Raw genomic sequence first — 18,768 nt, forward strand, 5'->3', positions numbered from 1 at the left:
ATAAGAATGCTGTTGTATAATTCAAACTTTCTATGTAACATAAACTTAACATAATTTGGCAAAATGTCAACAGCACTGTTAACACAAATTAGCACTGTAGGCGACTCAAAAGCAAAGTGCTGGAAAATGTCATTTTATCATCCACTGCAGTGCTCCTGTGTGCTAGAATCTCAAAGTGGCTGAAGGAGGCAGGGTTGTGGGGGAAAAATGGAGAAACGTGGCTCTCTGCCAGGCATTGATTATCCTACTCTCTTCTGGGCTGTGTGATTGCATGATTAGAGGGAAAAGCGACAGAGAGCGGATGAGAAGTGAGGGAGAAAGCTCTGTGCTTCTGAAAACTCTCCATTTCATGACCCTTGGGCCGCACAGCTAGTTTTCAACAAAACGAGGGCCACCAAAATGAGTACAATCTGACGAAAATAAAAAGCAAGAGATTAGAATTCACCAATCTAGAGCAGACGGAGTCAGAAGCGGCAGGACGCTCTCAGACAGACTAGCAGTCCTCCATGGGCGTCTCGGTCAATGTTACGCTTATTTCCATTTTTCACAGAGTCTTTGAAACGGCGACAGAGGTGCCAATGGCCTGATTAAAATTCAATTAAATGATTTTCCTGGAATAAATGGTATCTGCTCCACTCATTTGCACCAGGTAACCTTGGCTCAGAGCTAGAAACTGATGTTCATGAGCAAGCAAGATGTATGAGAGCGCTGAACGAAGAAAATGGGAAGGCAGAGTGTGAGGAAGACAAAAAAAGAAGAAAAAGAAGACACTGCAGTGTCTGATTGAAGCATTAATTCAGTTAAAATTCATGAGCAACAAATGACGAACAGACAGACAGACAGACAGACAGAGACAGACAGACAGACAGACAGACAGACAGACAGACAGATAGACAGATAGACAGACAGATAGATAGATAGATAGATAGATAGATAGATAGATAGATAGATAGATAGATAGATAGATAGATAGATAGATAGATAGATAGATAGACAGAGAGACATTTTTCTGGGGCAAACAATACAATGAATGAAACAGAAAAAATGAAACAAATGAACGATCAATAGATAGACTGCAGGACTGTAGATGTTTTTGCTCTGCAGATGTTTAGCGTTTGATTTCTGGAAAACAACTGAGCTTCTCATAACTTATCTGGGTTTTAGAGAGCACTCGTGCCAGCAAGTCAATAAATGCTTATATGACCACAAACAAACACCTCCACAAGCTCACACACACATTCAGAAACACACCTGGAGGCAATAAAACACACTGTGTGTATCTCTGGACTAAATGTATAGTTACAAATATCCCTCAAAAACAATCAGGTATAATCAAGAATGGAGAATGAAAAAGACACAATAAAGACAGAATAAGCCAAAAAAGAAACCCAACAGATTCACAAACTTACATTCGACTGCTGGGAGGGATTTTGCGGCCGTCTCTGAACCAGGTAACCTGTGGTTGAGGGAAACAGCGAATGCGAGGCGCTGGTATTACGGCTCCTTCTCCTTGGGATATAGCTTGGGACCGTTCCCCTTCCTCGAAACTCCCCATATCTATAGACAAACACAAAACAAATGGTAAGAGTGAGCAAATGACAAAACATGCATGTGTTAAAACTCTTAAATAGTGCATACAACCATTCAGAATTAAACTTCTGTCTAAATACTGACTAATAACTTTACTACAAATACAAACAGACTTTAATTTCTAGTACAAGTGCCTACATCAGTAGAAATTTTTATTTTTTTTGCAGTATTAACATTTGTCGTTTTGCCATAGACACAGCAGAATTTTCCAGTGTTTTCTAGTGTCACCATCTGCTTGAGTTGGGCAGCGTTTGACAGACGTGATCTGACACAGTGCCAGACATCGTCGTGGCTGCCGTCAGCCCGGGGATGATATGTGCCAGCTAGCTATCGGCCATGATAGTGACCAGAACTGACTCATCCAAACGGACGTTCACCATGCGTTAAATCAGCAGTCATTCATATTTACACCCCTATCTGATTCAGCAGAACATCCTTGTTGAAGGAACACGGACACGAGTAGCTAACGTCCTATTTATATGTCAATTCATTCCTTCTGGACAATCCCTGAAAAAGGTTTGTAGAGCAACTTTTACTCTCAACTTGTTTTAAAAGTAGTCATTTACTCTCTCTGATGTCATTCCAACCCTGTATTATTATTACTTTCATAAATAACAAAAGAAGGTCTAAGGCAAAATGTCAGAGGAATAATGTAATATGGGGTCGGAAAGACATGAGGGTGAATAAATGAAAAAACTTTCACTCTTTCTTTTGTCACCAAGGAAAGTTTGAAATTACCACCATTTCGAGCTGCACGGTGTGGAAGAGATTTCAAAATCAAAGGCAGCGTCTTTAATATCAAGAGCATTATTCATCACAAAAGCTAATTATGGAAAACCACTTAAAAAAATAATACAATATCCAGCATGGCAATGTCCTGCCTTTGATATCACAATGCCATTTCCTGTGTATTGACTCCTGTATTTGATTTCTTGCACTTCATCCTTCAAATGAAACCAAAGGTAATTGGATGTCAATTATAGCACAGGTGCTTGAAAGGGAAATGAGGGGAAAAAAATAAGGTCTAAGTACTTCCATCTTGAGCAGAAGTGAAGTATCTGCTCATATCCTGATATGAAAGGCCATAATAAGAAGCGATGGACCAATGCATCAGTCAGCCTGAATAATTGGACAACAGTCGGCCATTTTTAGGTTATTAGCATGGGATGCTAACTGCGAGCACGTGGCACTTCACAGATATGTTAGTTCTAAAATGAAGATGACCATGTCAACTGAAAATAAAACTGGGAAAATTTTAAGTAAACATTGTTAAAATACACTACTCTTCAAATATATGAGTAGTATACATTCATTACATTTCAATGACAAATCACATTAGTTTACATAAAACTAAAATACACTCTAATTATGTATTCATGTGAACACATTATGTTAGTATTTTAATAACTTTTCATCAAGTATTTGAACAAAGTTAATGATACGTTGTGTGTGCTGAGAGATTAAAACAAACACACTGAAAGAACATAACAGCAAATTAGGCTAAAATGTTTCTATGGATCGAACAAGCAGGAAATGAGTAAGGAGTGGACCGATTACAGACAGGAAGTTGCTGTTGCTTCACTCACATACCGCCAGAGAGAAATCGAACTTTGATAATGAATGAAAACAGCCGAGGAGAGGTCAGTGGGCAGTGAAACTTGATTCTGGCTTGAAAAACCGGAGACTTGCCACTTGGTTCAAGCACAGCAGCTGTTGCTCATGCTAAACAGATTATAAAACGGAGGAATGAAATGAATTCTGAGAGAGTGAAGTGATTGGTCGACACAACCTCATCAATCTAATGAGGAAGTTAGAGTGGACCAGCTGTGGCATTGCAGAGGAGCTTTTAATGAAACAGAGGTACGCCACCTCACCAACAGCTGCCGTTCCCACACACACACACACACACACACACACACACACACACACACACACACACTAGGGCACAATTTGACTGTCTGGAAACAATCACACATGGACCAACAAACACAGAAATCCAAAGAAGTTGAGAGTTACTATGGTTACTCACATGCCACTTGTACTTCGGTCCTCCTCTGTAACAACGCTCCGACTCTGTTCCTCACAATACACCGATAGAAGCCAGCATGCGATCTATCCAGAGATGGTATCAAATACCTGTGAGAGATAAAACATAGCAGGTTTACTCTTAAAACCACAATAATTAACTGTCAGAGTGTCAGAGTGCCTTTCATTAGTGATGCATAAGCGTTTTATGTATATTTTATATGTACAAATGACTTTCATTCATTCTGTTACCACCGTCCTTCTCAAAGCGAACATCTCTGTAATCTGTCAAAACTGTCAGGCTCTCTCACACACTCTTCATTTCAACGTATGCTCCTTATCTTTTATGAAGCACTCCTGGGAGAATACAGCTATAAAATATATATATATATATATATATTTTCTATATTCCCATCTCTTTGTAATGACCTTGAATTCTTTAGCTTCAATGCAGAATGTAAATGTGTTTGCATTATCAGCTTCCCCTCAATAGGTGGCGCTCTAACATACACAATGACTGTGGAATAATAATAATAATAAAAAAAAACCTGTCACATGTTTTTGTAAGGTCTACAAGTGAGTAAATAAACAAGTACCAATAGTTTCACGTTCCTATTCCAGGACCCTAATTACTTATTTTGAAGCAAATATGGCAGAAAACCAACTAAGACCACAGAACCAATATGTCCATGTTTGTTTTTTTCAACTATGAAATACTGAATTACACAAAATATGAATCTGATTGTAACATTAAATCATTTATGAAACTCACATTAATGCCTTCATAAAGGCCACAGCAAGAAAAAAAAGAAAAGAAAAAAAAAGAAAAAGAAATAGGATCAGGTACAGCATGATTTCTTTCTTTCTTTATTTAAAGAAATTAATTTATTCAGCAAGGGCACCATCTGTTCAAAAGTGACACTAACAAACTTTACATAAAAAAAAATATATATATATACATATATATATATATCCTGAGATTTTTTTTTTTGTAACAAGTACAGTAAAAAATATTGAAAAATGAAAATGTATTCCTGTGATTGCAAAACATGACTATAAAGTTCATATTATATATATATATATTATATATTATATATATATTATATATTATATATATATATATATATATATATATATATATATATATATAATATGAACTTTATAGTCATGTTTTGAAATCACAGGAATACATTTTCATTTTTCAATATTTTTTACTGTACTTGTTACAAAAAAAAAAAAAATCTCAGGACCCCAAACTTTTGAAAAGTAGTCTATGCAATCACTAATATTTCTATATACAGTTACACTATAATTTAAGGTGTCCTTGTTACAGTTTAATTATTAATTTACGCACTGAGTAATATGAATTAACTAGACGTACAGTACTTACTATATGGTCAAGGTTAGGATTAGAGTTTGTCTTAGGGTTACTTGCATGTAATCATGCATAACATAGTATTATTTTAATAGTAAGTTAATGTAACGTGTAACAAGGACCCCTTAAATTGAAGAGTTACTCTATATAGTTATGTAATTGGCTTAAAAATATCAAAATGCCACATTTCACAACTGAATGCTAGTGTGCAGCTTTTCTCTTTTGTGTCCACCAGCTAAAACTTCATTACTTTAATTTACCTCTTATTGTGAAGTGGATGAAATCGGATCATCTTCCAGACCATTTTAATTCAGTCAAACCACATTTTCTCTCAGCCCGACTGACCTGAACTCAAATTAAAATGACCTGGAGGCCCATGGGCCACACATTACCGGGCCAGAACGCTCTCCAGCCTCATGGATCAATGATGGAGAGAGATAAAAGAATGAAACTGCACAGAAATGAGCAGGATAGAAGGAAGGAATGTGAGAGGGAGAGGGAGATGAGGAAAACACTCTGCGTTTCGATCTAGATGCTTTAAAAAGCCATTGACCTCAGATGGCAATCAATACAAACAATGGAGTAGAGACAGTAAAGAGATCTGTCCAGACACACAGAATGAGACTGAGAGAGAGAGAGAGAGAGAGAGAGAGAGAGAGAGAGAGAGAAGAAGAGAAAGATAATGAGAGCAAAGAGAGAACATAATGTGAAGAAAAAGTCAACAAAAAAAGATGAGGATGACAGAGAGATGGGCAAAGAAACATGCAAACAAAATGACAAGAAGGGGACAGTGATTGATTAGCCAGGAGCTGTTAAAAGAGGTTTTATTATACCTTTTTAAATATTGGCAATATTACTGCTACACTGATGATTTTTTTTTATATTATGAAATTATATATATAATAGATCATATACATTTCAGCCATACATGGCACTTTTTCTTCATTAATATCCTTAAGATTCTTACTTGAAGCCCTTCAAAATTATTTTAAGCCAGAAACTTCAAACATGCTCATCTCAAAAGGCAAGTAATTGTCTGAATGAAAGGCATTTAGAAATAACTGTCCTTGTAAATAAATCAATACATCCAGTCATAAAAATTAGCATCACATATTTGACCAAAAACATGCACCATATAAAATCTCCGATATATAGAAGAGCTGTTAGTGGCGATCATCTTGTCCCACACTGACTCCAGACCTGTAGAGAGAGACTCAGACTATGTGGGTGTGGATGTAATAGACTGGAATAGAGCTTGAATGACGGGTGTCTTGTTAAAAGTCAAGAGTTGAGGAGAGCTGTTATTAACAGGCTATAATGAAGTATCAAACGATATTAGCGATGAGGTTAGCGGGTTGCAGATCCTGCCAGGCACAGTAAATTGCTTCTTGTGTGAAGTATATTAGCGCTAATGGACTAATTAGGAAGTTTGGGGGCTGGTGGGGGGTATACTTTTTAGTCTGATAGCGAGACGAAGCTTCACACATGCCCTGAAACATTTGGTTGCTGTCACCCCTGCAAGCTGCAAATGCTACAAGCAGCTCGACTCTAGATAAAGAGAGAAGATTGTGTTCTGATTATATATAGACTCTACACACATTAACGTTTACTAACAAATATAATATTTCAATTCATACTTAAAACCTCACTCCTATGAAAACCTGTGCAGAAATCAAGTAAGTTAAATAAAAACCTATAGAACGATGTTTTGTTCTATACTAGAGTCTCACTTTTAAAGGGCCAAATGCCCTGTTAAGTTTACTTCACAGAACGTATAGACGTACCCATATTCTAACAGGTGGTGCTGGGACTCGGAGTTTAACCTTGCAGAGTTTTGTGACAGATAGAATCCCGGCACGAGCGGCATATATTCAGGGTGACTTCCTCTCTATCTTCCTCTCTCCCGTTCCTTCTTTCTCTAATGAATATAATTAACCTTTAAAGAGCTGTGAGCTTGTGCAGCAGGTTGAGAGAGTCAGTAGGGGCCGGGGCTTCAGACATTGATTGATTGATGTTTCAGCCAACAGAGCGCAATGTCAGGTCCCTTTAATTAGCCTTCCGTTAACGGAGAAGAGAAAAGAGCAAGAAAGCACGGGAGCAAAAAGTAGCAGATGAAGTTCAAACGCCCCTGGCTGAGCCGGCTGACAAACAGACACCCGTCTGGGCTGATGTTGCCTTGGAAACCCATCGCTGTTGGATGAAGTGGTGGTCTGCCTCACCGTGATTTTAACCTATTCGCAGAAGCAATTCAGCAAACTCCTCGAAGATGTCAAAGAAAAAGTTTCCGTGAAAAGAAAGAAAAGTATTGATAGTTCGGTCCAATAGCCTGACTCCTGCTCACAGAATGTTATTTATGCTCACAAACTTGCTTATAAAATGCTATGTGGACTTAAATAATTAAAGAGACTATTACTGGCCAGCATTTCTATAGGTCTTGAGATTTTCTGACTGCCTATTGAATTAAATACATTTACATCAGGGAATCAATGATGTTGTAAGAACCACACATCAATAGAGAAATACTGAAAAGACTTGAATGTATACAGCATAACTAAAGCCCAAATGCTTTATTTGAGTACTGGCTGGTCTTACCATGGTCCAATATATTAGTATTTATTTATTTATTTATTTTTTATTAGTGATACTAGTAATTAAAAGTAATAATATTTATAATAAATTATTGTAATACATTTAATTATCATAAAGTAAACATTCATATTATAATACTTATTTATTGATGAATATATTATTTGCTATAGATATATTCATTATGTGTATAATTTATGTGTTAATTAATATATTATTTGCTATAGATATATTCATTATATGTAGAAAACTATACTATAAATGTACTTTCAAGTTTTTTATAATTTAGTGAATAAATATTTAAAACCCTTTAAAGAAATACCTACTGTAAGCTAAAAGGTTGTTAATTAACTTCATTACCCATGCGTTTGCAAAAAAAAAGGAAGAAGAAGAAGAAGGAAAAATTCCACCAGTCAGAAAATCTAAGTTAAAATACTATAGCAAACATCCAGTCAACTTTCCTATGCTCTCAACCTTCTTAAATATATTACACATGCATATTTGCCAAAAAACATAATATATTGTTTTTCTATAGTTTTATATTAAGAGAGAGCGAGCTGGCACTGTTAGGCTCTATTATAATTCTATATCCCGCTTGCTACCACAATTCAAATTCTATCCAAATTGAGATGTTGAATTTTAAAACCCATTCTCAATACAGCTCTGAATGGTGCACAACCCTGGCATGAACTGCATACTTATGAACATATTCAACAATGTCTGTAAAGTCAGACTGCAACAGTTCTATTGGGAGGTTACTGGAAACCAGATTATGGATGCACTCATGCATACACAAATATTACACCAGACGCACACACACACACACACAGTTACACTAAAAGAATGCTGGGTGGAAGTCTCATATTGCAGGTGCAGAAGAGAATCCATTAGCATTGTCTGGACTGAAAGCTTGTCTCAGTGAGCGTGCTGGTATCGGGTCACAGATATCCAGAAGGCATCACAACAGACCACGCTAGTGTTTACATGAATAAAGAAAACAACACAACGCTTCTTCTGCTCCAGTGCTGTCTTTGACATTGCGTGGTTTCAGGCAAGAAGAATGAAAGGAAGAAAGCAGATCTTTTTGTACAGGCCTACGCTGCAGGTGATTCAATTTGCTGGGAGCGAAACGCAACATCGGCTCAGCCTGCAGGCGCTGTTACGGGAAGCACTGATAACTTCTGCTGCCTATAGAATAATCAGTGCATATAGTTGATGAATGGCACAGCCTTTCAGTAACCAAACAACAGCGGTACTTGCTGTTATATTGACACTAATGGCAAGGATGTTGAAATAAGAAAAGGATGTTTGTTTATATAAGAAGCAAAGAGAGTTTTTATGGGCATACTAGCAAAGCACTGTTTATTTCAGTACTGGAGAACACTGTACATTGTTTATTTGAATAGGAGTCAGTGACTTTAACACAATTGATTTTAAAACTTCTTTAAATGATCGGGTAACCGATCTGGAACAAGGATGAGTAAATGATGAAAGAACTTTCGTTTTGGGTGACCTATATCTTCAAATGAATAGTTCATCCAAGAATAAAAAAAATGTATTCATTCTCCAGACATCGATTGCCATTGCGTCACTTGCTCATCATTGGATCATCTGGAGTGAATGGGTGGCATCGGAGTTAAAACAGCTGATAAAAACATCAACAATCCTCAAATTATCTACAGAGAAAAGCTGCATGTTTGCAAGTGGTTTGTAAATGGTTTTATCAGCTGCTTGGACTAACATTCTGACGGCACCCATTCACTGCAGAGCATCCATCTATGAGCAAGTGATGTAATCAAAACAAACAAACTTAGAAAAAGAAACAATCTTATCTGTATCTTGGATAGTCTGAGAGTAAAATTTCAGCAAATTTCATAACACATAATATAATTAGATTAGCATTGGCTATTCACAGTCTTAAATTAATATTTATTTGTTTGAGTTTCGAATTTCCTAAACGTGCACTCCTAAAATCATTGTACCTTGTTACTACAGAACTGTGATAAAAACCAAACTGTGAGAAAAATTTGCATCCCTAATATATATATATATATATATATATATATATATATATATATATATATATATATATATATGTATATACATATATTTTGCTTATCTCTTTCCTCAGCAGACACTATTTTCCCAAAATATCTTCTAAAGCGTGTAAATATTGTGTTGGGCATGTATCGCTACAGCTAGATAAGAGTGTAAATAGAGTGAAAAACAAAACATGTATGGCATAGCAGTATTTTATAGGATCTTTCACTGAATTTCTGTGGGAATGCTCAGTGGGAACTCATAGCTGCCATCCTCCAGACAAGGCAAATTATTGCACTGAACTCCAGTTAATTTGTGCAGATTCAGTGTGAAATTGTCCCTGTTAATATGAAAATATGGTCTGAGAGTCAGCCATGAGAGAAACTTGTTTACTGAGATTTCAGCACAAGAAATTGAAACCAGAGAGTGCAAACTGGAGAGAAGAACCAAATGATAAAAGAATGAAAAATAGTGAGGAGGGCTTTAATATTTCTGCAAAACATTCATCTAAAATGCTAGGTTTGTCTGCTTTGTCTTTCGATCCTTCTCTTAAAGCAGAATAATTATGATCCAAGGCCTTCAGAAACTACAAAAAGTAATAGTTTTCTATGCTAATATATTTTACATAAATGTTTCCTCAATAGCCATTACAGCAGTCCTCAGTTTCTTAATCATTTAGAAATCATTCTAACTTGCTGAATCTGTTCTGAAGAAACATATCTTATTAATATTTTGAAAACTTTCCTTCTATTTTTCAGGATTGCTTGATGAATGGAGTTGAAAACATTTATTAACTGATTTATTAAGGCATTTATTATAAATAGAAATCTTTGTAACATCTTTACTGTCACTTTTGTTCATTTTAAGGCATCCTTGCTGAATAAAAGCAATGATGACTTTCAAAAAAAAGAAAAATATTATATATATATATATACACATATATATATATATATATATATATATATATATATATATATATATATATATATATATATATATATATATATATATATATATATATATTTAAACTACAAACTTTTGAACAGTATATTCTTAGATAAACTAATAAACTTTTTAATAGAAATTTCAAAAGTTTAAGACAAAAATAATTTCTCCTTTCATTGGCTGGCAAAACTTAATGGTTGTTTCAAGTAAGTCAGAGTTCTTAAAAAAACTGTATTTTCATTAAACTCAATCTATGATAGACTCAATTGCCTTTTCATTTTAAGATGGAGTAGGCAAAATGATTTTAATATTGGAAAAATGACACAATCATATTTAAATTCTGCATTTAATCCAGCATGGCACTTGACAGTGTCAAACAGACCCAGAATGCATGCCTGAGCTGATGTCATTAGCGCCACAGTAACAGAGCCAGTTGAGCTGGCGTTAGAGAACAACACTACTGCCAGACAACAATTGATTGAGCTCATTTGGGAAAGTCTCCTTTGCGTACGAGAGAAGCACACACACACACACACTTATGTGTCAGGGGGCTGGAAAGGTCACTGTAAGAGCTGGGATGCTTTTAAATGACGATTCATCACTATTTGTCTTTACATAGAAGAGTATGCATGGCCAAATTACCATTTGGCTTTGCTGACTTTACCACTTTACTTGACTTTTTGCATTCCTTCGCATGTCATAGGGGAAGACGCCAGTGACACTGAAGACGTCCCATACAAACACAAGTCTGTACAAACATCCAAAAACTGGGTTTCAGTTGGGTTTCTAATGTATTATAGTAGGAAGTCTTAGTCCTGATCCATGACACTGACCTTTGATTATCTCCTTGACCTCTAGATTGTGTCCTAACCAAGTATAAGAAGAAACACTACATGTGCACAACATAAAACAAATTGTATAAATAAAATATGAAAATTAAAATAAAATAAAAATAAGGTGATAAAATAAGTAAAAAAAAAATCATTAAAAACATTAAACGTTAAATATAAAATTAAAATAAGATAATAAAATAAGTTATGTTCACGTATCACTTAATGTATAGATATTTTGAGACTGAAACATGTTTATATACATAATATCATTATACAATTAAGGTCCACAATGACATGGAATGACATTTTATTTTTGAGTGAAACCTTAAACCTGAATATGCATGTGCATATTGATTATTAGAAAGAGCTCAACTGTAACTGGTTTTAAGCAATATTAACGTAAACATGAGAAAAGATGGAGTAGATTGGAAGCCTCAGAAAAGCACAGTGACCAGCACACCATCTGTATCCCGCCCTGTCCCTCGCTCTAATCAGCCAGTTTTATCTTTTTAATTAAAACTCCATTCACCACATCTCCAGAGTTTACATTATATTCGGAGGATAGTTAATTAAAAAAAGTCTGAATTGGATGACCTGAGCACATTTGATGGCAGATACAATCGTCTTTAACAGTGAATTCCTGCTTTCCAAAACACCGAATAATTATTCTTTTGAATCTTTGCCTTACAAAATAAAGACAGAACAATTTATGTGTCATCACATTCCTGCTGTTCTAATCACAAGTACTATTATACTGTTTTCATTTCTAGGGAAAGATTTTATTGGTTTTTGATGAGATGGCGAAATATAGCTTAAAAAAGTGCCATATCAATGCTCTACTTAAAGGGATAGTTAACCTAAAAAAATAAAGTTTTCTGTTATCATTTATTCATCTTCATGTCATTCCAAAGCTACAGTAAATAACTTTACCCATTTAATGAAAATCCACATTTTTTGTCTTATAAGACAATGGGGTCCAAATCAACACTGAACTTCCTTTGTATGGACAAAGCAAACAAATATATTTTTCTAAATTAATTAATTTAAGTAAACTGAAAATAAAATCTTATATTCTTTAAATGTTATTCTCAACAGGAATCCTTTGGTATGATTTGACTTTGCCTGGGTTATTTTATAATTTATATTCGTCTTAGTACTACTACTGCATATATGAAGGGTCTGAAAGAGACCAAAACACATCAGAGCTACACTTTAATAAAAAATAAACTATAAATAAATAAAAATAATGAATAATATAATCAATATCAAAAATAAGTAAATAAACTAAAACAAAGAAACATACAGTATATGTAACACACAGCATATTTAGAAAAAATATTTCATTATTTTAAAACATTAAAATATAAAAATACAAAATTTTAATCCTTATTTATGAATACTGAAATTATGGAATTCATATTTTTACTTAAATGTATTAAATTGTCATTAATGATATTATGTTATCAGCAGTGTTGGGGAGTAACTAGTTACATGTAACGGCGTTACGTAATTTAATTACAAAATTATTGTAACTGTAATTAGTTACAGTTACTACGAAAAAATGAGTAATTAAATTACAGTTACTTATGAAATTTTTAACGATTACAAAGGGGATTACATTTGAATATTTACACACATCCACATACAGATTTAACTGATTTCTCTCCCAAATTGCACTGACTATTCTGAGACATACCGCCCTAATAATTTCCGGGATGCGGAAATACAGTCATTCATAAAAACGGAACGCGGACGGAATATGCCACATTTTGGATGACTAAATCAAAAGTAGGTCAGTAGCCTACACTTGAATCAAAACATGACATGGACTAGTGTCTGTGAATATTAAGCCCCAAAAATGCAATATATGACTTGCACATTCTGCGTGTCTGTGGAAATCAGGCGCGGACTGGACACCGGGAGAACCGGGACAATTCCCGGTGGCCTGGCAGCCGATTTTGCCCCACTATTTAATATCATTATTGTATAATTGCCTGCCGAATGTACTAAAGCGATCATTTGCGAATCCGCCATTTGATAATTAAATCTCTAATAAGTCATGAAGTGTTAGTCATGACTCGCGCGCTCTCCGCGCCTCCGCCAAACGGTTCAGTCTGGATCAGACTCCGAGTAATCAATGCGAGAGAGAGAGAATAGAGTGGAGTGTGGAAGCGCACAGCTGGAGCAGAGAAGCAGAACTACTGTTCAGGGTTTCAGGTCAGTTTCATCTGTAAAGATGCTTTTTTGTCTTTGTTTTTTCATTTATTTAATCAAGCAGCAGCACGTTGCTCATCAGTCATCACTCAAAATACTATATAAAGGCCATCATTATTATCAGTTGTAATGTTACAGTAGGAATTTAGCTGAAAAAAAATCCGATTTTTTCATAGGTTTAGGGGGAGCTACGACAGACAACACAACCCTTACGAAAATTAACATTTTAATATTTAACTATAAATCCAGAGAAAATGGTTACTATTGTTTAACTGTGGTAACCAAAAATGTAAAATTATTTTACAAATGTATTTATTTAAAAATAAATACAAATCCATTTGCAAAAAAAAACAAAAACAAAACAAGGTTATTTTACTTTTATATAGGCTAATAAAAGAATGTTTAACTTTTGTAAGGGAAAAACATGACTCATGTACAGTATTAGGATTTTTCTATAAAGATATTGTATTGTAGAGTATTGTATTGTAAAGTATAGTTTTGTTCAATCTTGAGTATTAAAGTCACGAGAGAGATGAATAACAGGGCAAAATAAAGAGACTGAAGAGAAAAATGGAAGTGAAGGTGCAGTTCAGGAGAGAACTTTTAATTATTTTGCATGTCCCCAAATTAAAGATTTAAACCTTTTTTATGTCAGGTCCATAGAAAAAAATAGTTTTGTCCATGAATTTGTTTGTATGAGTTTGAATTTTCCAATCTGAATTTTTTTCCCAGTCCGCCCCTCCTGTAAATTAATGGCAAAGACATTGTTTCATTTACTACACATAGGCCTACTGAAGCTCGCAGTGTTTTCAACCTCTGCCATCTCAATATAGGAGTACACGAGCACATAAACATAATTTCTAGAACTGCTCTGTGTCACTTCATGTGCATTTTACTTATTTTGAGAAAACTATCATCATATACAAAGAGACAGCAGTTTAAAAAAAACACCAATGTTTCAGGAGTTTATTACACAGAATACGTCACATGCTTATTAGATAACTGTATTTAAGTTGATGTATATGCTTTTATTTATTATTCTTTAATTTTCACAAATTTAGAAAAGTAATCAAAAAGTACTCAAAAGTAATTAGTTACATTACTTTAATAAAGTAATTGAAAAAGTTACACTACTATTACATTTTAAACAGGGTAACTTGTAATCTGTAACCTATTACATTTCCAAAGTAACCTTCCCAACACTGGTTATCAGTTACATCTATTACAGTTTTTCTCAGTCGCTTAGGTACATTTCTCAAATCATTCTTGACATTTGCAAAACAGTAAGTGCATTTCTCAAAACAACTCGTACAAATAGCAAAACACAATGGATTACCTGCAAAAGCCAGTCTCTTGCTCAAAATCCTTAGTTCATCTCTTAAAAATAAATATCTGTGTCAATGAACATGTCAGTGCCATCAGAATGACAAGTCCTTGTGTCATTGTTCACAAACAAGATAGTCAAAATGCTTAGTCATGTTGTCAATATAACATTGCACTTTGTTAGTATTACCTGATGTAAACTATGGCAACAGTTTGCGATGACAGTGTATTGAACAGTATGCCATATGCTTATATATGCCATATGCTTTTCAAAAGTACAAATTTACACATTACTGTATGTGGGATATTGATTGAAAGAGACTGGATAGAATTCCCAGTTACACTTTTACTAGTGGTCTGACCACAAACAATTATAAAAAAAATATTTACAATGCCATTGTGATATAGAAAATGAAAAAGAAATATGGGCACAAAGATGAAAATAAGTCAATTTTCTGAATTTGTAACTCTTGTACAGTATGAGCTTTCCAACTGAAGATTCATGAGATGAACCTTTGAGCTATTTCAGAGAAATGGTTCATCATTGGTTGATCTACATTCTCTTCATTAGTCAAGGTTCCACAATTCATGCCAAATTTACAAAAAGTCTAATCATAATGTGTAAAAAAAAAAAAAAGCTTGACACTTTAAGACAACTAGATGAACCATTTGGCATTAAATGACTAGTGTGATGAACTAAAGACTAGATGTTTTGAGGGGTAAGACTATTGCACAGAAAACTATATAATAAATTTAATACATTAAATCCTAATATTTTGTTCATTTCTGTGTGACTTCTGCCGCCAACTTTTTTTAATAGAATACAGAATGTTAAACAAGTCTACATTTTAAAAATGTGCATTTTATACAAGTAAATGTTCCGCACTAATACATACATATAAGCAACAAAAAAAAAAACCGGCAGGCTAAATCAAATCCACGTTTCTGTTAATGTAAACTTCATGGGTCTCCAGTGTAGACAGTTCTGATATGGCGTTATTTCCCTGTCAAATGTCGAGAGCGCATAATTGTAGTGCGAAAGTACATTAATATAATGCGCGAGCGTGAATCTCTCTGCTCGCGCGTGGAATATAATGTGCGCGAGCGCGAATCTCTCTGCTCACACGCGGAATATAATGTGCGGAGCGCGAATCTCTCTGCTCGCGCGCGGGAACTGGGCGCGCGCTCTCAGATACACCTTGCTCTTGTAAGAATTTTCTCTGGGCTCGCTCAGAGAGTATGCCTGCACTTAAAACGTGTTCAGTGCAATCGCGAATCTCTCCTCTTCACTTAAAGTAAGCGTGTATGTGCTTAGACTGCGTCCAGTGCGTTCGCGCATGGCCAAGTACTCTTTTCTTCGATTACTTTCTCTTTGCTCTTGGCGTAAACGCTGTCAAAACGGCAACAACCAATCAGAAATAGGCTTCAACGACTGACCAATGAAAACACGACATCGTACATGGAATCTTATTGGTTGATATTGAACCGCACATAGAACACATGGAATAAGTTCACTGAAGTTCAATCAAGACGATACATTTGACATATTTAACATCAAAACAAATAAAACTGGTTAACTGAGATCGTCGATTCGACGGATCCATCTCGGCTCGTCTTGATTGAACGTCAGTGAATTTATTCCATGTTATGATTGATGATCAGCTGACTTTCTCAGACCACATTGCTAAAACTGTCCGATCCTGCAGATTTGCTTTATTCAACATCAAGAAGATCAAGCCCTTTCTTTCAGAACATGCTGCACAACTCAAGATTAATTTTTAATGAGCCAAAAAGAATACACGTAACACCTCTGTTTATCAATTTGCACTGGCTTCCAGTAGCTGCTCGCATAAAATTCAAGGCAATGATGTTTGCCTACAAACCTACCACTGGCTCTGCACCCATTTACCTAAATTTGTTACTTCAGACTTATGTGCCCTCTAGAAGCTTGCATTCTGCAAGTGAACGTCGCTTGATTGTGCCATCCCAAAGATGCACAAAGTCACTTTTATGGACTTTCCTTTTTTTTTAAATGTTCCCTCCTGGTGGAATGTCCTGCCCAACTCAATCCGAGCAGCTGAGTCCTTAGCCATATTCAAGAATCGGCTTAAAACCCATCTCTTCTATCTTTATTTGACCCTCTAACACTCACTATTCTAATTCTATTCTTTCTAATTCGAACTACCTTTCTAAAATTTTTGTATTCTATTTTCTTTTCATTTATTATGCAATTGTGTGTGTGTGTGTGTGTGTGTGTGTATGTGTGTGTGTGTGTATGTATGTGTATGTATGTATGTGTATGTATATGTGTATGTATATATATACACACACACACACACACACACACATACACACAAACATATATACATATATTTATATATGTGTGTGTGTGTGTGTGTGTGTGTATGTATGTATGTGTGTGTATATATGTATATATATGTATGTGTGTGTGTGTGTGTAAAGACCTCTAACACAGCTTGCTCTGTTCTTTTTTTTTTTTGATACTATCTGTTTTATTTTTATTTTTTATATTATTTAAAAGCCCATGCTTCGTGTACTGTGTTAACTGAGACTTGTTATAGCACTTATATTTCATTGCTCTTTCTGTTTTTGATTGCTTCCACTGTCCTCATTTGTAAGTCGCTTTGGATAAAAGTGTCTGCTAAATGAATAAATGTAAATGTAATGTTCCATGTGCGTTTCAATATCAACCAATAAGATTCCATGTACGATGTCGCGTTTTCATTGGTCAGTCGTTAAAGCCTATTTCTGATTGGTTGTTGCCGTTTTGACAGCGTTTACGCCAAGAGCAAAGAGAAAGTAATCGAAGAAAAGAGTACTTGGCCATGCGCGAATGCACTGGACGCAGTCTAAGCACATACACGCTTACTTTAAGTGAAGAGGAGAGATTCGCGATTGCACTGAACACGTTTTAAGTGCAGGCATACTCTCTGAGCGAGCCCAGAGAAAATTCTTACAAGAGCAAGGTTTATCTGAGAGCGCCCAGTTCCCGCGCGTGAGCAGAGAGATTCGCGCTCCACACATTACATTCCGCGCGCGAGCAGAGAGATTCACGCTCGCGCATTATATTAATGTACTTTCGCGCTACAATTATGCGCTCTCGACATTTGACAGGGAAATAACGCCATATTCTGATTATATCAGAAGCGATCTGGATAGTAAATCAGTTTCATGCATGCATGAAAACACACTGACCTGTACTCCAGCGAGAACCGCGTGATCTCTGTGTCATTGTGGATCCATTTAAACTCCAAAGGCCAGCTCCCCTCGGCCATACAGGTCAGAACCAACCGGTTCCTCTCCAGGTGCAACTGACTCGGCACAGGCTCTGTTTTAAAGTATGGAGGAACATCATCTGCAGGAAGATATAAAGAAAGAGAGATAATGTTAGAAAGTGGGAATTGCTTCTTAAAGAAAACACTGTTTGACCTGCAGCAGGTAAACATGACCAGCTAATGCTCACAGACACTTGCTGTATCTTGCCCTCAACCAGATGCTGGTATTAGCACATAGAATTTTAATTTCTTCATCATTGTTTTTTGTAATTTTTTTATTGTTATGTGCTGTTATGTCCATTTGGGAAGTCTGTGATGTGCTGCCCATGCCTTACTGCAATTGCCCCTTGTGGGAATACTAAACTAAACTAAACTAAACTAAAACTATAATAGAAAGATGCTGGGAGCAGATGGAGCTGATATCCCATTCCTGTAGGAGCACAAATATCAGGAGAGCTATCAACAGATAGCCGGGTTACTTTCAAAACACAGAACCAGCGAACTACAATATTGATTCTGATCCTAATCATCGTTGTAAATA

At 35.5% G+C, this 18,768-nt stretch overlaps 1 protein-coding gene across 6 annotated transcripts in view; it reads right to left on the reverse strand.

Moving 5' to 3' along the window:
- sdk2b (sidekick cell adhesion molecule 2b) overlaps window positions 1-18,768 on the reverse strand; it is a 282,939-nt gene that overhangs the window by 60,695 nt on the left and 203,476 nt on the right. For all 6 annotated transcript variants that reach the window (XM_059532740.1, XM_059532735.1, XM_059532737.1 and 3 more), the window contains exons 2-4: window positions 18,148-18,307; window positions 3,620-3,726; window positions 1,410-1,557 (exon numbers count right to left, since the gene is read on the reverse strand). In XM_059532740.1, coding sequence (XP_059388723.1) covers window positions 1,410-1,557; window positions 3,620-3,726; window positions 18,148-18,307 — 415 coding nt within the window. The remainder of the gene's footprint in view (window positions 1-1,409; window positions 1,558-3,619; window positions 3,727-18,147; window positions 18,308-18,768) is intronic.

Source organism: Carassius carassius, chromosome 40 (genome assembly GCF_963082965.1).
Source record: "Carassius carassius chromosome 40, fCarCar2.1, whole genome shotgun sequence".
Classification (NCBI taxonomy): domain Eukaryota; kingdom Metazoa; phylum Chordata; class Actinopteri; order Cypriniformes; family Cyprinidae; genus Carassius; species Carassius carassius.